Genomic DNA, 18,381 nt, shown 5'->3' with positions numbered 1-18,381 from the left:
AAAATGGAAATGTATTAATTTATAAGTTAGATACTCCCTAAATTCATAACTTCACTAATATAAGTGACACTTGACAATACATTAAAGAGATTGTGAAATATGGTAAATTTTATATATTTTTCCTAACCTATTGAAGCAATATTATTTGGTTAACAGAATGGATTACCTAGTTAAGTCTCTCAAAATGTTTAGTCCTATGCTTAAATCTAAATTATCCAGGTGAATATAAAATCTTGAAAGAACCTAATGTTCAGTTTGTTGTTTCTCCATTAACTTTGTACTGTATGTAGTTTTGAGCAAAATATTTTTAAGCAGTGACAAAATAATTGAAAAATGTTTGGGTATTTTACATTTCAGTGCACAGGCAGAGGAATATGCATAACTTAAGCTAAAATGTGTAATACTAAAATATTGTGTGGCATGCTTATCTTTTATAAGAGGATATTGTTACAATATTTAGCATTCATCTACTTTATGCTAGTTTTTATTATAATCTCTCAATGTACTTCATTGGAGTAGCTAACCAACTATGGTTATCAATAGGTTAAACTCAAGGAATAAGGAAGAGCTCAGGTATGGCGTGCTTACCAGAGACAACCTGGAGGATGATCGCCTTCGAACTGGATTCACTGTCACAGTCTGAGCTTGTCTACAAAGCATAATGACATAATACTTATTTTGTACTGCCATCAATCACAGTGGAGTCCTATTCATGCATATTCATAGATTTCAGTATGCTTAGTAAGAATAAATGTCTTTAGGACAGTAGTTTGCAACAATTCAAATTCATAAAATAATTCTTCTCCCAAAGAGACACTTGCCATCACATTACATACTGTATGTAGATTTAATCATCCACAGCTGGAAGCATATTGCATCAGATCAAAATAATGTATGTTAGTATAAGCATCTCCTCCAGTGGCAGTCAAAAAGACTATGAATACTCATCAGATAACATAGCAATATTTCATTCGTTCGTATTAGAGAACCAGGGGGAAGACCATTTAAATTTTCAGAAATGCAAGACTATGAAAAATGATATACAATACAACATTGTCACATTATTGGATAGATTGGTGGGGGGGTTATAAAAAAAATAATAAATATTGCTTGGCCATCGGCAGAGTTCACCTACATGAACTGTAGCTAATTCATCTACAACCTAACTACGTTATGTGATTATTCATAACCGATGAATTTCTAAACGAACTTCAAAATAATCTTCCTATTTCCCTTGTTCGTTGATAGACTAAATGATGGGGAAGGGAGGTTTATTTTTGTCAATTCACAATGCTATATGTAGTTTTATCAAACAGCAAACAGGACATACTGGCAAACATGGACAGAACAGCATGCAAAGCTGGACATGTTACCCACTTTTCAAGAAAGCCATGCCTGCATTGACTGACATATCATAGCCCAGAGAAATCGAATTAACATATGGACCAATCTATTACAAATAAGATACATAAGAATCACATATGTTTCACACAGCCTGTTATAGCATTTGAAAAATAAAACAATGTTACTCTAAAACCTGTGATTTAAGCAAACAACAATAGCAGATTTTTACGCCATTAATTTCAATGTGTTTTTCTCTATTAAAAAATCCAAGGAGGAGGAAGAGATACATGCTTTTTGATTAGCATGCTCAAACTCATCACCTGGAAGGAAACTAGATCAATGTTCAGATGTGAAACATGGTTTTTTTTATTAAGGCAGGTGAGACCGGTTACATTCACTCCCAAGTTCAGCTTACAATCACTAGAAAATAGCCACCCTCATATTTGCTCTACACACACATTCATCCACACTTATATCCATCCACATTTACCCATGTCCTTCTCAACTGGGCTGGCAGGCACTAGCCAGAGAGTCAGAAGCCACAATGTCTAGATCCAAAGACAACTCAAAGAATGGGAGGACTTCATGATCTGTTTTATCCCCTCAAAGGCCTTGACTGGCAGCTATTCTTGCCTTGTTAAATTTCAAGTCTGGTGGGAGTTGATGGAATTTGGGGAAGGGTTTTCAATGTGCTCAGGCCCAGCTTCTTTTGTCTGGTTCAGGTGGGATTTTTCCTTGGTTTCCTTAACAGCTTAGTTCCTTCTTATCTACCTCCCTTAAGGAATCTTTCAGACAAAGATTCCTGGCTTTTGTGCACCCTGCTTACATGCCTCCATATCTTCAGACACGGAAGCTTCAACCTAACCTCACACAGTGGTCAACTATCGGTTGGTTTCTCTCCCTTCCTCCACAGATATGCAAATTGCTAACATTGTGATAGTACAATATGTGGATGGGGTTGTGAATATTATATAATTTTAAGGCAGCAAATCATGGTTAATGTGTGGCTTATGGTCTCTTTTTGTGCCATTCTCAAACATCTAACCAGTCCAAAGAGATGAATGACAAGTGCCATTAAAAAGAAAAGAACATGCCATGAATTGACAATAGGAGCTATGCTTGTTCACCTAAAACCTACTGGTCTGGTTTATAGATCATTCTTCATACCATCGCTAAAGTTGATTATAGCCCAAGATATATGGATGGATGTATTCTAACTGAAATTTTTGGCTTTTGAACTTTCTCTGACTCAGCTCTGTCCCTACATACAAAAGGAGCAGTATGTTGTTAAGGGCTCCCCCAAATAATTTCTTTTGCCGTATCTTGTATTCTGTATTAATTGGCCTTGTGACAGAAATCATTGGCTTATCAGCAATGTCCTGATGTTTACCTATTCTTGTAAACACCAACCTAACATATTTATTCTGAAACAAAATGACAACTCTTACATACCCACACCCACATTCTTCATATGTGTAGGGCACAGACAGATAGGGAGAATGGTATATTTATTGGAAATCAAGGTCCAGAGGCTTCTTTAAACCACATCACCAAGGGTGCACAAGTAAATATGGGAGCGCTACAAATACTAGACATGCAAGTGTGCAGGAGGCAAGAAGAAAGAAAGAAAGATTTTGTGTTTTGGCTCACCCTTTGAGCAGAGAAGGACGAGAAAGAATTGGAAAGCGTGGAAAGGCAAGAATGAGGAAAGATTTCTGAGAGCCTTCCTCAGGCGAAGAATCTGGGGAGTCTCTAAAGACAAGGTACATGCAGACAAAACAGAGGCAATGAAATTGCTCATTAAGAAAATGGATGTTGGCTATAAACAAATGTGAGTGACATAATAGGTTTTTTTAGTTGGTTTCTTAAGGGTAACATCTCTCCTTGGTTAAGACCCAACTCTTCTTAGGCAGCAAACACACGCTTGCTTTTACAGAAGAAGGGTTTTGTTAGATAGCTATGGGAACCCATATTCTCTGATTTTAATCACTAGGCCTGAGTTAAAAGGACAAGAATGATTACTTCTATTTTAAAATGTGAATTCCTAATTTACAAGAAAAGGTTTTTTTAAAAAACCTCCCTTGAGCTGAACAACTCCTGGTGACTTAATGAACATGTTTATATAGTTTTCCTGAAAACAATACAAATGCATCCTCATGGCTAGGGAAAAAAAGTCAGCTTGTAGATTAAGCAAACCAGGAGACAAAAGCATCCCCTATAAAATAATTCAAGTACCGTACATGCTTAAATCCCAACTCCAACATTAGGCTGAAAAGGGCTTTATTTGCTTACACATTTACTCTGAGAAACAAACCTGAGTACATCTAATATATTAAGATTATAAATCCTGTTCATGATCTGAAGATCAGCATCTTTCATGAACATTTTTTTTTCATAATTAACCCTGAACATTGATTATGTACAAAACAGAGTGACTGTATGCAACTAGGCAAAAGCACCCCCACAGTCTTATTTTGCATCCCCCTGACTGTCAAGATCAACACTGACATTCTGGCAATTTTGGCTAGTACAATTAATCCTTTTTCTTTTACACTTTATGGCTTAAAATATATGAGTCCCCTCTCTCTGCAAAAGCTTTAAAATGTTTCTAATAGGAAAGTGCAAAATAATGGAAAAAGACAGCTAAAAACTATGAAGTTATGGTTTTCTGGAACTAAGAACTTTTGCAAAGGTGCTTGATTATTTACAATATGGAGGGTTTTTCAAGGTCAGAGAAGGAAAATAAAAAGTACTATAATAGGCATCACATTTGTTAACATAGCTCTCCCGATAGCTCCATTTCCATTCCTTGGCTACTCTTTGAAGCAGAGTTCTTTCTTCTTTGTTTACATTTTTAAAAAATGAATTTCAAAATGTACTTAGTGCTGGTACGTTTCAACATGCCCATAATGTTTATTACAAACTGTTTCCAGGATATCTATCACTTATATGAACAATGGCATTCCACCATTCCTTGTAAAACAATTCTTTGCTAGTTTGGCCTGTCATACAATGGATTTTATCGGAAACTTTATCAAATAACACTATGGACCAGATGTTATTATGCATCTATCCATTGAAGTGTTACCCTGACATATTCATTGTTTAAAAACAACAAATTTGACTTGCCATAAATAAAAAGCTTACTGAGGTTGTTTTTTATACTTTGCAATTTTCTTATTCTGGCCCTCAAATATGTGTGGCAAACTTACATTTGGGAGTGAATTGAATCTCTTTTTTTTTTGCTTATGTAAAATGTTTCTTTAAACACATTGTTCCAAAAAGAAGGCATGTCTTAAAAATACATTCTTCCAAAAAAAAAAGTTAAAAAGATTAACCAGATGGAGAAATGCAGGAATCATTATCTAGGCAAAAGCAGTTGAAGTTTTTTTTTCCAAAAAAAATCCAGAAGTACAAGATAACATTCAGATGTAACTTAGGCAGAAGCCTTCTAATTCACTGAACTCTTTGGAACATAAAGAGAGACAATCTTGTTTCTACTTTTTTCCCTCTGAAATTTCTAGACCTAGTCATATCCATCCTCATCCAAAGTCTCCCCTCTAGATTAATACTTTTATTAATATTTTTAATAACCTATTTTTTTGTTCCTAACCAATCCTCCCTTCCTGTTGAGTCTTAGATCAAGAATGAATCAATGGCGTTATCAAGGGAATACCCTTTCCCAATATAAGTGGGGGTCTCTTTCTGCTCTCTGACCCCTCTCCACCTAATAAAATATATGTGTTTTAAAATATCAATTATACCTGAAATATATATTCTTAACTCCTAATACAAGTTCAAGTTTAAATACTATTCTAGATCTTTAACTGGTCGATATAAAGAGTTTGTTTTGTTATTTTTTCCCTTTTCTTCTTGCATCTGTTTGAATCCCCCTTTGTTTTTTATATCTGTATGTGCTTGTTTTAGTCTCCATGATTGTTCCTTTCACTCCTCAGGGGGAGTTCTTTCAAATATGCCAGAGTTTCATTCATATCCTGAACAGTAGAAATTATCTCTACGTGGTTTCAAAATTATAAGCTTGAATATAAATTCCCATTTTTATCAACAATTCTGATAAAAGCTTGAATATAATTCTTTTTTTGTAAGGTAGTTTGGCTAGTATCTTTAAAAAAAACTTCCCTAGTTTATTTGCTTAGGTTTGTGAACTTCCTGAATAATTTTATCTCTGGTACATTCATTAAGAAGCACAATTGTAATAGTCACTGGGTTTTTTTCCCAAAATTGCAAGCCTGGAGTTTTCACCTCTATATCCTATGTTATTTTCAGACAAATATACACCTGGGAAAGGATCATGAAGTATGTTACTATAAAATCTAATTATCATTTCTCAGCTGTCCCTAATGCCTCTACTTCAGAAGTTATTTTGTCTGATGCAATCTTCTCCAGAGATATTCTATAATAATCTGCCAGACATATTTTAAAATACATTCGTTCTTTCATGTACATTTTGATCCCTTTAGTTTATTGCAAAGCACCTGTCCTGAAGACTTTACTTTTTTTTACTTCTTCTAGAAGGGAATTCTAACAGATAGGCAGTTGACCATAGTGAGCAAAGGGAACAGCAAAGCTTTCAGCATGTCATCTCCTACAGAGGCCAAGCCATGCTCTTGAAAAAGGCATTTTTCTTCTGAAATTAGGTTGTCTGAAAGAAAACTGTCTGCTAATCTGTTAAACAAGTAAAAGCACAAATTCAAATTCTATAGTGATTCAACTGTCTACCTTCTGCCTAGCCCTGATCTAAGGCAAATATGTTTCCAGTACCGTATGTCCTTTTCCCAAAGAAAGCAAGCTAATATCCTTTCATCAGTCTCTGAAGTGGTAAAGAAGTCAGAGGGTAAGGATGTTCTCACCCAAAATGCACTATACTTGGCTCTTCTTCAAAAAAGACATAACATGAAGAATGGATCAGCACCATGATCCATCATTCTCTTTAAATCTATAAGGGGCTTGCTAGAAGTATGACAATAGAGAATGTGGCTATTAAAATGGTGCACTAACTGTCAACTGGGAAACAGATGTGGTGATTATCTTCTGATTTCATTAATTTAATGCATATGTTCATTTAGAAATCTAAGTACGGTATCTTTGGAGCTGATGGAATTTATTTCCAATGACAGAATAACAGAGTTGGAAGGGACCTTGGAGGTCTTCTAGTCCTACCCCCTGCTCAGGTACGAAACCTTATACTATTTCAGACAAATGGTTGTCCAAACTCTTCTTTAAAATGTCCAATGTTGGAGCATTCACAACACATGACATTTCTTTCAATTGTATTTTTAAATTCTGAGATTGTAGGAAAGCCGTCTGACAATCTTATAGGCATCTCAATCCTTATAGATGTTGAGATGCCTATAAGATTTATAATCTTATACTGTATAGCACTGCAAATTCATACACTAGTTCTTCTACACTAATTCCAGAATGTCCTAGTAATATTTTCTCACAGTTCAATCCATTTGATCAGAGCCTGCAGCAAGAAAATCTATTTCACCATACAGGGCTGCTTATATGAATACTGAAAGCAAAATGTCTAAGATAATTCAGTCCCAGCATCAGGAATATGCTTTCAAAAAGAAAGTAAGTTAGCTATTTATAAAAATCAAATGCAGTTAAGAAGATAAAAGATATGGTACTTACAGGCTACATTTATTTAATCTGTAAAATTTGTGTCTGGCCACACACATCCTCCACACATATTTTGCTGTTTCCATATCTTCCTGTCAAACAGAAAAGATACGTATGAAACAAAGCAGATTCTTGGGTGGACCCAGTATAAAGGTCCTGCACAGCAGAGACAAGCAAAATCCCACCCAATACACATGCCTACCGTCTCTAGAGATACTTTATTTATGATTCCCACATAAGAACAATAAAATGCAACAAACTCAAAACCAATTCAAGTCATATACCACAGGTAGAATAATATTATCACAAAGTTTATATTGGGCTTCATCAGAATTCATTACAAAATAGTTATTTTATCTGTGAGAGTTACTTCACACACAGATAGGAATAATGGCTAACAAAACAGGAAACAGATGCAGACTCTTCTTCCTTTACAAAATAAGCATGTACCTTTTAATCATATAAATGTAGGATTATGATAAACCATATTTAAAAAATGCAATGAAACTGATAAAATTGTTTTTAAAAATATAAAAGATAGCAGTATTTTACTATCAATAATGCAGTATTAGCTGAACACAGAGAGAATTAATAGCAAAACATTTTTTGCCATAACCACACCTGTTATCTGTTTTCTGGCAAAATTGATTTATTTATTTTTATTTACTTTATAAATAAAGAGGGAAAAATAGACCAAAAGGTAGAAAAAATATGGCACTATCTATATCTCTGAAGAAAGCAGAATTATTTCATTATAAAAATCTGGCTTGGAAACATCCTTTTAAAGAACATACAGGCAGTGCCCTGGAGTTCTCCTGAGAGAGATTATTAATTTGACTTCTTAAGTCAATTTATGTGATAATTGATAAGTGATTATTAATTTGACTTAAGAGATGTAAATAAGTATATTATATTATATTATATTTTAATTCACTGAATGCTATGTGACGAAGTTCAGAACATATGACAGTTATGTGTATGTGTATATGTATGTATATGTATATGTATAGGGAGAATATATGAAGATAATTGTTCCTGTCCAAATATGTTGGCTGCTAATAGATTATGTAACATGCTAATAGCAAGATAGTATAAAAAATTAAGAGACCGTCACCCTTCAGATACACCAACTTTCTCTCCCACATACATACAGACTCATATATCATACACAGGGATATCTATATATACTCTCATTTATAGAGAATCTGATTTCTTCCTCATATCACAATTGTTTAAAATGCATCAAAATAAAAACTCACAGTTTGGAACTGGATTGTCTCTTCTTTATTGGCTAATTCTAACGCAAAAAATGATTTGTTGTGGGTCATATTAGCAATGTCATGCCACCTGCATATGAAAAGAGCAAAGACAAATATTTAAGCATCCATAGCTTTCACATAATTATGTTTAGTTCCCTGTGTAAAAAATATATTGATTTGCTATTATTACACATTTGCAGAAGTTGTTAGCTCCCTGCCATATTTCAACTTTGAAGCTATAATAAAAGCTATAATCATTCAGTTGCTTGCTTTTGCTTTAGTCTCCACACAAGGGATTGCAAAAGCTGAACTAACACCATTTCAGGTCAGGGACAAAGATCTTATACACCAGAGTCCTACATAATTACAAACGGAAGAAGGATCATCATTTGCTACTCTTCCATTTCTTCCTGGTCAGCAACTAGAGGTGGCAAAACCCAAAGCTGGCAGCCTGAAACCAGAAGCAATGGTTTCCACTGCCAACTACTACTTTTACTGGGAAATAAGTGCCTCTGATTCATTACAATCTAAGGGTGGGAAAACTGATGTACGATTTGAATCTGGAGGGTGCTGCTGCAAATGCCATTTGAATCCTAGAGTTTGCAGTGGCTGATTTTTACTAAAAACTTTTGTATTAGTAAATTTATTATATCACAGCTCTGTTCTCCAATCTCTCTTTGTGAGTCCTTTAAATTAGGTATTGATGTGGACAAAATAGGAACGTGGGAGGAAAAAAGCAGACAAGAGTTAGAAGTGCTTGGAACCTTCTTCCTTCTGTGCTCTTCCTGAGACTTTCTCAGGCAGGGATTCCCTGATTTCAGGAAGAGCTTCTCATTGAAGGCAACCGATTTAAAGTCAAACTTACCCCTTGAATTTAGAATCCTATCCACTAACTTAGCAGGGGGTAACAAGCAATCACTTTCCATGACCAAAGGTTAAGAGATCGCACACTAAATAATCCTTACAGTGATTACTGAAAGATAAACAAGAATTTCATAGCACAGATTAGACTCTGAAGAAGCAGGATAGGAAGAGTCTTGGTGCTTTTGAATCTTAATGTTGGAGAAGATCCCTAAGAAAACAGTGGACAGCAAAGGAAACAAACAAATCAACCCAGAGTTCTAACTTGAGACACAAATAATCACATCCAGGTTACCTTACTTCAGACACATTATATGAAGAACTAGGTCTCTGGAGAAAAGCTCTAATGCTGGGAAAGGTGGAGGGAAAGAGAAGTGGACGATCAGCAGCAAGGCGGATAGACTCACTTACACTGGTGGTGAGTGCATTGTTGAAAGACCTGAAATACCAGCTTAGGCACAGATTATTATGGAGGAAATCTATTTATGTGACTTGATGGCATGTCAATTAATCACAGTACAGGTCTCATTAGTTGTGTGACTACAGCTTTATATCCTGTATGGCTTTAGGACAGGCAACACGTACTTACTTAGCTCTAATACCCAGAGATCGTTGTGATTATGAAACATCACACTTCTCATCTTGTTTGGGGGAAAAAACTCACCTAAATATTACAGGAGGCCGACCATTTTTATGCTTGACAAAAATTCCATCAAGACAAGCTCCAATGAATATGTCACTTCCTTGGCTATCCTAGATAATGATAATGAAAAAATAAGCTGTTAATGTTAGTATAGCAACTATTCAGCCACAACTACATAAAAAATTAAATTATATTGCAAAAATGATATGCCAACATATTAACCTGATTATCTAATCAAAAAGAGATCATGTATCTTGAGGATATTATTGAGTGCAATGCTTCCTAGAATAAGGAAATAGCTTTGTTTCCTTACACATAACGTCTCCTAAAATTCCTTAAATAATTAATGCTTTCAACATTCAATTATTACAAAAGTATTATTCTTATCAGAGTAGTTTATCAAAGACATAAATAACATTAAATGAATGATTAACCAATAATCCTGCCAAATAATAAATCGAAAAATTAATTAAAAGGTAATTTTAAAACATAATATACACAATCCCTGCAGGATTACACAAGAGTTCTAGAAACAAATTATTGGACACTTCAGATTGCACACTGTGCATGCCCAGAAATAGTAGTTGCCATTTTTGCATACCAAAACATTGGTCATCCTCCTAAGCATAATACTGGAACGATATATCTTACCTGGGGATGTCTTTGCAATATGACATCCAAAAAACCCAGATCTATCTGCCAAGGTGAATGGATATATTTTTAATTGTCATCTAAATGAAGACAGCTTTTGGTCATCTATAATTCCCTTCTGTAGTATGATTTTACAGCCCCAGAGAAGCTCATGGTGGCCTGAGCTGTGATAGCGCAGTGCTTAGAATGCAGAATTGAAGGCTAATTCTGCTGACTGCCAGCAGTTCAATTCTCACTGGCTCGAGGTCGACTCAGCTTTCCATCGTTCCAAGGTCAGTAAATTGAGGATTGTTGGAGGCAATATGCTGACTCTGCAAACCACATTTTAAGCACTATGAAGCCATATATAAGTGTTATTGATAAATGCTATTTTAATATTGGGATTCTCATTTATTTGGATTTTACAGACTAATGTCAGCACTTCAAATGCAACTATGGATCCTTCTGGCAATGAGTGCAATGTTTTCAGGACCAGTGTTGTGCAATCTCATTCACCAATCAGACACTTATGCTTTGTACAACTGCAGCTTCCATGCTGTCTTCAAAGATAGCCCAGAAAAGGAAATTATAGTAATCTAAATCTGAAGTTATTAGAGGATAGAGGATAGATGACGGAGGCCAGACTACCCTAGTCCAGAAGGATTGTACCCTGCAACCAGCAAAAATTAGCCTTATCTTTTCATTACCACTGAGACCAATGATGCCTCTAGTGACAATTGGGAATTGAGATTAGTCCCCAAACAATGAACATGTTCCTCAGAGGATAAGCTATTTACTTCAGAATAAATCACCTACTTAATTCCTGGGCTTGAGAACACATTATCTAAGTTTAGCTTCAGCTTGTTTGCCCTCATCCAGTACATTGCTACTTTCAGGAAGATCCTGCACAGCTTCTTCTAATTGTAAATTGCACACTGATGACACAAAATTGTCAATGTGCTGAACTCATTTTGTTTATATATTTGAAATCCTGCCTTTTAGTTTTAGTAGATATAGAATACAATTTTTATATGTTACAAGACTATTCTTACTATATTTATTGGTTAACATAAAATTCAGAATATTTTCAGTGTAAATTTATTGCATTCCAAATAGAAACTCCAATCCTATTTCTGGATTGACATCTAGGTGTTTCGGCTAAAGGTTTTAACAAAAAAAAAAAAACCATTATCAAGTTTATAACAAGATGAATGGATACTTTTTAAAAAGAAAATAAAAAATGCAACAGGGAACTTAATTATCATATTTGTACAACATTGACTGATACAGGCCTTCAGTGAAGTTAACTTTTACCTTAGCAGGGTAGGTCTCTTCACCATAACCTTCCATTCTCTCAACTTCTTGCATATATAACATCTCTGCATCAGGTGGTGTGAGGCCCCTTCAAAAGAAGAAAAAAATTGCCTAACTAGTTTCTTGGAATACTTAGTTTCTGTCTGTATCAGCAATACTTTTTGGAAAGTATATCACAGTGATGGCGAACCTATGGCACGCGTGCCACAGGTGGCACACAGAGCCATTTGTCAGGGCACGCGAGGCGCTGCCCTGTCAGCTGGCCAGCGCGCATGTGCACGCTGGCCAGCTGAGTTCACCCTTTTTTAAAGCCATTTTTCGCCCTCCCCAGGCTCCAAAGGCTTTATAGGAGCCTGGGAGGGCGAAAAGGGCCTCGGGGAGGGCAGGGGGGGCAGGGGGGCGGGGAGGCTATGCCTGTAAAAACTATAGTTAATGATTCTAAGGCATCCATTCTCCATATTCAAACAGTTTGTAATACAATATTATTAAAGCAAAACTGTTTCCCTTTAAACCAGAATCTATTATCATTATTTATCATGTCTTTCTAATCAATGGAAAGTATTAAATGTTTACCACTATTAATAAATGGGGTTTTCAGTAGCTTAAGAGTCACATCAAGCAGGAAAGATGAAATCCCCTACATTCATTTGGCAGGATCACAGTTTAAAATACATGTTAAAACTACTGTAAGCTTACAGCGCTTTTGATGCAGTTATTACTTCAAAAGAATGATAAATAGATTCACCAGATTTCAATAACTGGGTCAGAAGGAGGACTTTGTGTTAACACAGCTGATTTCTGTTGACATAGGAACTAAATTTCTCATCATCAATCCTAATTTAAACAATTCCCTGTTTTATAGCAACAATTCAGTATGCAATCATCTGGTAACTTTCAGACTTGAAGCAATGTCATAAATTCCGAACCAATACCTATATTTTTGGTGGAGTAATGCCACTTTCTGAGTTGCTTCTTCTAACATCTTCTCATCTTGCAACCAGCCCTTAAAAATGGAAAATAAAGCATTGTGCTTATTCCTCTATCCATTGTTGACATCCTAAACTCCTTTTGTTGTAAGAAGTTGTTTAAAAATATGAACATATACTACTCCATCTGCCCTTCTTTCAGTTATTCATATACAGTATGTCATCAAACCAATATACTCATAGCAACTTATATAAGATCAATAATTAATTAAAACATTCACAGTTGAATGTTGAAATGTCCACAGAATGAAAAAAATGTCCACAGCAAGTATTCATGGTACCCATATAAACAATAATATTTAATATGACCTATATAAACATGCACAAAATGATAAATTTATATCAATTGTTTGAAATCAGAGATGCCTAATCATTTTTTATTTTCCCATTCGGATATTTAAAGAAATTCAGATGGGATCCATATTGAATAGTTTGATCTGTGTCCCAAGTCATGGATTTATATAAGTATGTATGTATGTATGTATGTAGGTATCACAGACACACACACACACACACACAGCAAGTTTTTTAACAAACTTGCTATATGTATGTATGTCTGTGTGTGAATATTTGAATTTAAAACAAAAAAGTGATACATGATTGTTTTTCACGCTTACAACCATTATAGCATCCTCATGGTCAAATGATTCACTTAACAACTGTGTTATTAACTTAACAAATGTGCCAAGAAATATCATAAAATGGACACAGTTCACTTAACAGTTGTCTTGCTTAGTAACAGAAATTTTGGGCTCAACTGTGGTTGTAAATTGAGGACTACCTGTATCAACATGCAGGACTGATTTTATTTTTTAAAATCTGTCTTTTAAATATCTCCAAACATGAGAGAAAGGCAAGAGAAACTGAATCACCCTTACCACAGGAAACAAGGCAAATCTCTGTAGAAATTCTTGGGATTCATATTGGTCATAATCCCCAAAATCAGCTGAGGAATTAAAACAAAACAGGCAGAAATGAAATACTTAACATATAATTCTGTTGGAAAGTAATTGTGTTAATAACAAAGCATTATTTGACAGTTGAGCAATAGGCCACAAATAATTATTGCATGCATAGAGAAAATTTCTATCCAAACTCCCAGAAGTCATATAAACAACACAAATGGATATATTACAACTTCCTGTTTTCTTATCTAGAAACAAAAGTGTAGAAAGCTAAATTATTTCATGCAATTAAGTAATTATTTACTGAATCACTATGATTTAAGAGTCAGCTGGGGTAAATACAAAAGGCAGAATGTTTGTCACATAAATTATTGTGATGCCTTTCTTCTATCGCATTGACAAAATTATCATTCTATATAGCACAATATTATTGCTCTCAGCATGTAAAGTATGACAGAAAATAAAATGAATATTCATGGCTCCCCATTCTCATGCCAACAATTCATCTTTTTTTGCCAATCTGTTCTATAATATAAAACATCCATGCAAAAATATTACTGATTAATAGAAATCTTCATACATCCAACATTTCAAAGATCAGAATCAGGGTATACTTGCAACATTATCATCACTATTATCATTATCATTATCATTATCATCATCATCATCATCATCATCATTATTATTATTATTATTACTGCTACTACTACTACTACTAGTAGTAGTAGTAGTAGTACTATTAAAATTATGTGAGGTACTAGGTGACTGAGCGGCTTGAGAACACGCAGAGAACACTCTGACTCACAGCAGAGATAACCACTAGATGGTAACAAAGAGATACAAAAAGGATTCTATAATCTGACACCTAGTGGTCATCAAGATTTTTGCAGACCAGGTGGGATATGTCTTATTTATTTATTTATTCACTCATACAAGTATTTTTGCTGCTTCAGTCAAGTAAATATAAGCATCCTACAAAACTATATAACAACAACAACAAAAACCATACAGAAAAAAACATAGTTACATAAACATGTATATTTCGCTCAATAATAACAACAAAAGAACAATAAAGAATGCCCACAGGTCAGGGTTGAAATGCTCTGAAGTCTGTTACCAGTTTGTTTTGAGCAGGCATGCGTGTGCCAAATGCACGCTTCACAGGCGCTAAGAAGCTAAAGGTAAGCAGAACAGCGAGGGGGAAAACATGTTATTCAAGCAGTGATACAAATTCCTTCCTCCTAAATAAGCTAAACATGATTGCAAGTGTGAAAATTACCTTGAACAGCTAAGCCAGCAAGATGAATTGCTTGTTCAAATGTGCAAGGTATGTTTCCTTCCAAGATGTCTTTCTTCAGTTGTAGGTAATACTGGTATCTATGGGGGGAAATGTTTTTTCACATTCATGAAAATGCATATAGTCAAAAACATTATGTGATGTAACATGTACATACCTATATGCCTATACAAAGATGCCTTTAATTCTCTAGCACTATAAATAATTTAGATTGTAAGCAAATTGGGGACTGACATTATCTGTTTTGCTGATATGATTCTATGGAACAAGAAGTACATATAACACTTTTAATGTATAGGAAAAAACAGAGTATATAAATAAAATAAATAATATTATATAAGCTGATATATGCATATGATATTATATATGGTAGGCCAGGCATTGTAATTTGGTAGAGGATTATTTGCAGAAATTCCAGATTCAATCCACAGTTTTTCCATTTTAAAAAATCAAGCAGCAGATAATAAGAAAAGTCAGTATATGAGATTCCAGAGAACTACTGTCCAAGTTAGTAATTTTGGAATCAGCAGCGTGACTTTGCAGAAGTCAACTTCCTTTGTATCTAAATAATAAATAAACAAGTGGAAATATTAAGGTAATTATCCCCATCTGATATTAAATCCTTAATTCACATACAAGGATCTCAGTGCACCAATTTTTTCTCTATTCATAGATCCTCATTTGTCCACATATTCCCTTTTTTTCTGATAATGTCATTACACTTCTAGGTTACAAATTAGCCTACATTACCATTTCTTTCTTTGTACTTCAATTTTTAAGCCTTATCTAATTCCATCCTTTATTAAAATTTATCTCTTGGAGAAGAAGTATCACTTAAAACCATTAGTATACTATTAAATTCTTCCAACAGATTCAGAGTTCATGTCTGGGCTTGAACTAAGTAGAGAAAGTACTCTTTGTTACACATGGCCTACTATTCTATAAAATTGTTAAATAATATAAACTGGTGAAGGATATCCCAGATTTGGTGCTGAAGTCTCTTCAACATACAGTATGTTAGTTAGAAAAAATAATAACTCCTATAGATTTGGTTACTTGTATCATATTTACTAGCAACTAGACAAGTCATGGCCTGTTGCGTAATCCTTCAGAGATATTTATTTACTAATTTATTAATGCATTCCTAACCTCATGCCCTCATTCACACCCACACACTTCTCTAACTCGCACCGCACTACTGTGCAACCTCCTTAAGCAAGAGGGCACCTTTTATACACCTCACCCAACCTCCATAGACTATGATGTCTCTTGCATATCTCCCCAACCAATATGGCACCTCTTACACAGAATATACTTCCCAAGTTGAATGGCACTTTCACACACCCTCTCTGACCCGCATAGTGCCACCTCCGTGCATCCACTCATTCTTTTCCCAGTGCTGGGATTCCAATTTTTTTACTACCGGTTCTGTGGGCATGACTTTGTGGGCGTGGCATGGCTTTGTGGGCATGACATGGCTTTGTGGCCGTGACATTTGTGGGCTGGTAGGGGAAGGATCTCCATTCCTTCCCCACTCCAGGCAAAGGTTACTGCAAAATCCCCATTTCCTCCCAATCAGCTGGGACTTAGGAGGCAGAGAAAAGATGGTGGCGGGCTCAGTCAGAGATGGTATTTACTCAAAAATTCTGCTACCGGTTCTCCAGAACTGGTTAGAACCTGCTGAATACCACCTCTGCCCCTTCCACACCTGGCAGCAGCCACTTACTTATCTGCTGGCCTGGGACTTCAGACTACCTGCCAGCTTCACCATAAGCCTTTCTTTTGAAAAGCTAGCAGGGAGCACTGGAAATAACACTATGGCATGGAAGTGCTAAAAAGGCCACAACTTTTCCAAATTTCAATTCCACAGGAATAATGGGTCCCAGATTTTTTAAACATTCTGTAATTTAGCCCATTTGAAACACCTTCATTCAAACATTGCTGCCTGATGCTACAGTGTTTCACCCAATTGAAAGTTACAAACAGTCATAAATGTTTTAGTAGCATATAAATAATTTCCTACAAACAGTGATCATCTCTCACATTGATCAGTAGGAATAGCAGCCCACTTCTTCATGGCAATTGGTTCAATTCAATCATACTTCTAAGATTTTTTAGCGTGAACTGTGTGCACATCAAATCACATGATGGATGACTATTCTTGTGAAATAGAGACTTTAAATCGTAGTACTCTTTGTTAACTCAGATCAACTCCCTTTCTCCTTTTATACAAGGAGCATCCATGAAATTGATACTGTTCAGTTATGCAAAACTTAACAAAATAAAAAAAAAATTCAAATGCTTGTTCACATTCAATATTTGACACTTCTAAGTAAATCTGACTCTGGATTCTTACGTTGTCCCATGCAGTGTAAACCAGTGCTTCCCAAACGGTACCATCCCAGTGTATTTTCTCCTATTTTCTAGGACAAAAAGCAACTAAGAACTTCAACATCAAATCTGAGACTTCACTCAGCAGCTTAGTTGGGTAACAGCTTTTATTACCTTCCAAAGGAAATCTACTCGTGCTTATCTGAGCTAAAATCCATTCTGCATGAAATAAATAATATATTAATCAGAAAGATTTTTGCTCAGACCCAGGACTATCCATAATAAAGATATATGGAAACAATTGGTATCAAATTCAATAGGGTCATGTAAAATTTAATTACTTTATATTTAGAATTATTCTATGCAAGCTTACAAGATTCACCTGGTAATTTCCTGCTGAAGTTGAGAGACAGAAGGCACATAAAATACCACACCAAAGAATACAGTTGGCTCCAGTGCATATTTATCCAGTTGCTTTTTGAGAGGCTTATCCAAATCTATCCACCTGCGCTGGTTCTGCTTGTTGAAATACCAAAGGCTAAAATAGGTAATCTAAAAAATATGAAAAGGAACCGTGTTACATGTTTAAAAAAATGAAAGAAAGTATATCACAAATAGTATTAATTGTCATTTTAATCCTTTATATACAATAAACAAGTGTAAGAAATCAGCATAGAATAAAGTATAGCTTTCATTCATATTTACATATGCAGCATGCTCATCATGTAAAATAAATCAGCTCAAATACAGATCTTTATTATTTGAAAAAAATCCCTTTAAAAAAATCCTTGTCTTTACAAAATAGACATGGTACATATTCGTTTCTCTCTATAGCAATGTAGAACTATAAAAGAAAAAGTATCAATTTTGGATGCTTAGATAATTCATCAGGAGTTTCCACATGAATAAAATATGCTCTCTCCGGGACACATGCATAGTTGCAATTGTATGTTTTGCTTCAGGTGCTCTAATTGCATTTAAGAGTCCTGTAGTGTGAAGTATATTAAAAGGCAATAACATTTTAATCATGTCTAAACAAACTGCTAACATTAGCAGAAGACATATACCAGTCCTACAGAAAGCTGACGTAACTCTAGAAATATTTTAAGCATTCAAGAATAATGCTGTTGCCCCGAGTCCCTTTTTGGGAGAGGGGGCGGTTTAG

The 18,381-nt window shown here is 35.1% G+C and overlaps 1 protein-coding gene across 2 annotated transcripts in view; it reads right to left on the bottom strand.

The window, feature by feature from the left end:
• PTPN21 (protein tyrosine phosphatase non-receptor type 21) overlaps positions 1-18,381 on the bottom strand; it is a 59,540-nt gene that overhangs the window by 18,457 nt on the left and 22,702 nt on the right. For both annotated transcript variants that reach the window (XM_081937041.1, XM_081937042.1), the window contains exons 3-11: positions 17,599-17,768; positions 14,868-14,965; positions 13,562-13,629; positions 12,630-12,700; positions 11,698-11,785; positions 9,775-9,863; positions 8,250-8,337; positions 7,003-7,082; positions 589-649 (exon numbers count right to left, since the gene is read on the bottom strand). In XM_081937041.1, coding sequence (XP_081793167.1) covers positions 589-649; positions 7,003-7,082; positions 8,250-8,337; positions 9,775-9,863; positions 11,698-11,785; positions 12,630-12,700; positions 13,562-13,629; positions 14,868-14,965; positions 17,599-17,768 — 813 coding nt within the window. The remainder of the gene's footprint in view (positions 1-588; positions 650-7,002; positions 7,083-8,249; positions 8,338-9,774; positions 9,864-11,697; positions 11,786-12,629; positions 12,701-13,561; positions 13,630-14,867; positions 14,966-17,598; positions 17,769-18,381) is intronic.

The sequence above is a fragment of the Natrix helvetica genome, assembly GCF_964273705.1.
Source record: "Natrix helvetica genome assembly, chromosome: 1".
Classification (NCBI taxonomy): Eukaryota; Metazoa; Chordata; class Lepidosauria; order Squamata; family Natricidae; genus Natrix; species Natrix helvetica.
The sequence above is the reverse complement of the archived record's forward strand: the minus strand, read 5'-3'. Positions and strand labels throughout refer to the sequence as shown.